Source organism: Echinops telfairi, unplaced genomic scaffold, assembly GCF_000313985.2.
Source record: "Echinops telfairi isolate 266 unplaced genomic scaffold, ASM31398v2 ScPeMD7_70;HRSCAF=299, whole genome shotgun sequence".
In the NCBI taxonomy this organism is placed as follows: domain Eukaryota; kingdom Metazoa; phylum Chordata; class Mammalia; order Afrosoricida; family Tenrecidae; genus Echinops; species Echinops telfairi.
Genome location: NW_022103968.1, coordinates 65584002 through 65585647, shown reverse-complemented (window position 1 = coordinate 65585647; position 1646 = coordinate 65584002). Strand labels below are relative to the sequence as shown.

General features: G+C 43.1%; 1 protein-coding gene across 1 annotated transcript in view; it reads left to right on the top strand.

Moving 5' to 3' along the window:
- The window catches only part of CFAP70 (cilia and flagella associated protein 70), a 113406-nt gene that overhangs the window by 16380 nt on the left and 95380 nt on the right, over nt 1-1646 (top strand). The window contains exon 6 of the mRNA XM_004701413.2: nt 1096-1275. Coding sequence (XP_004701470.1) covers nt 1096-1275 — 180 coding nt within the window. The remainder of the gene's footprint in view (nt 1-1095; nt 1276-1646) is intronic.

Below are 1646 nucleotides of genomic sequence, written 5' to 3'. Positions count from 1 at the left end.
AGAAGTTCTCCTTAGAATCAGGGATAGCAAGACTTCATTTCACATATTTGGGACATGTTACCAGGAGAGACCAGTCCCTGGAAAAAGACAGCATGCTTGGTAAAGTGGAAGGGCAGCGAAAGAGAGGAGGAGCTCGCGGAGGTGAATGGATGCCGTGGCTGCATCCGCGGCTCAAGCATCAGACTTGTGAGGACGGAGCGGAGCCCAGCAGTGGCTGATACTGTCGTACAGGTCTCTGCGTCAGACACACCCTGCTGGCACCTAACAACGAACACTCAACAGGTGCTTTCCCAAAGGTTTCTGTCAACGTTTAGGCTCTCTTGAATTTGTTGAGAGAGTCCCTTGCTGGACAATTTTTATTTTAAACGAGTTCAATTTGTCAGTTATGTCTTGTGTTGCTCATGATTTTAGTGTCACATCGATGAATTCATTAAGAACTAATTCTGAAGCATTACCCCCAGGTTTTCTTTAGGAATGTTAGTCAGTTTTTACATGTAGGCCCTTGATTCATTTGGAGTTAATTTCTGCATATGATGTATGAAAAATTTTTCTCATTATAAACACTTTTGGTTTTTGAGAAATCATAAGAACAGGCTAGTAAAAACCACCCCTAGCTCACAAGTCTTGTGCAATTACTATTTGCATGTCAGTGTAAACCAAACCAAACCAATCCACTGGTCGATTCTGACTCTTAGTGGCGCTTTTGGACAGGGCAGAACCGTCCCACAGGGTTTCCTAGGTTATAAAAGTGCTGATTTTCAGTTAGCAGCTGATGGATTAAACACTGCATCGCATATAGAACCTTCCAATTCTCTTCTGTATATTTGTCCTCGCATTTGACCCTCAAACGGTACAGTCAGCAGAGCTCAATCTTAGAGAGAAGGAGCTTCTCTTGGCTCTGTCTTTAACTCATGGGTAGTTAAAGGAAATTATTTCAATGCTCAATATGGAAAGAAGGAGGCTTGCTCGCCTTACCTCAGACACCGCTGATACTCACAGGAGGTAATGTTTTTTGTGGTGGTGGTTTTGTTTTAAAAGTGGGGGTGACTGATCTTGCACAATTTAAAAATGCTGTATCATTTCATTCTTTTCCAGCAGTGCAGTCTTGAAGTGAAAGTATCTGTGCCAGAGCCGTTACTGACGACTGCCCAGATCTTAGGGGGCAACCTTTTGAAGGTCACACTGGAGGCTGCCTACTCCGTGCCTGAGTCCTTCATGCCCGTTGGGCCCCTGCAGAACTACATGGTTGGGCTGCAGGTTCCGTCAGCTGGGGAGGTAAAGGCCTATTGCTCGCTAGCGCCCTCCTCCCACATGGCTACACCCTGTGGCCATCGCTTCCTCACTACTCTGCAGCCATTCAAGTCCTAGCTCTGTTCCGGACTGAGCTTTATTCAAGTTCACGTCTATGTTAGTGATAGGCTTATAGTTCACATATCACTTTACTATACATAATTACCAAATAGGTATATATGGTAGAGAATAGGTCAAATGGTCCATTTTTAAATCTGTTTTTCTATCAGTTATGTTAATGTACTATTCTGTGGATTTTATATAATGTATTTTATTATAAAAAAACTCTTTAAACCCAGCTTATTTACTTGGGCCACATTTCTTGAATCACAGTGATTGGATGTGGGTCTTTTTAG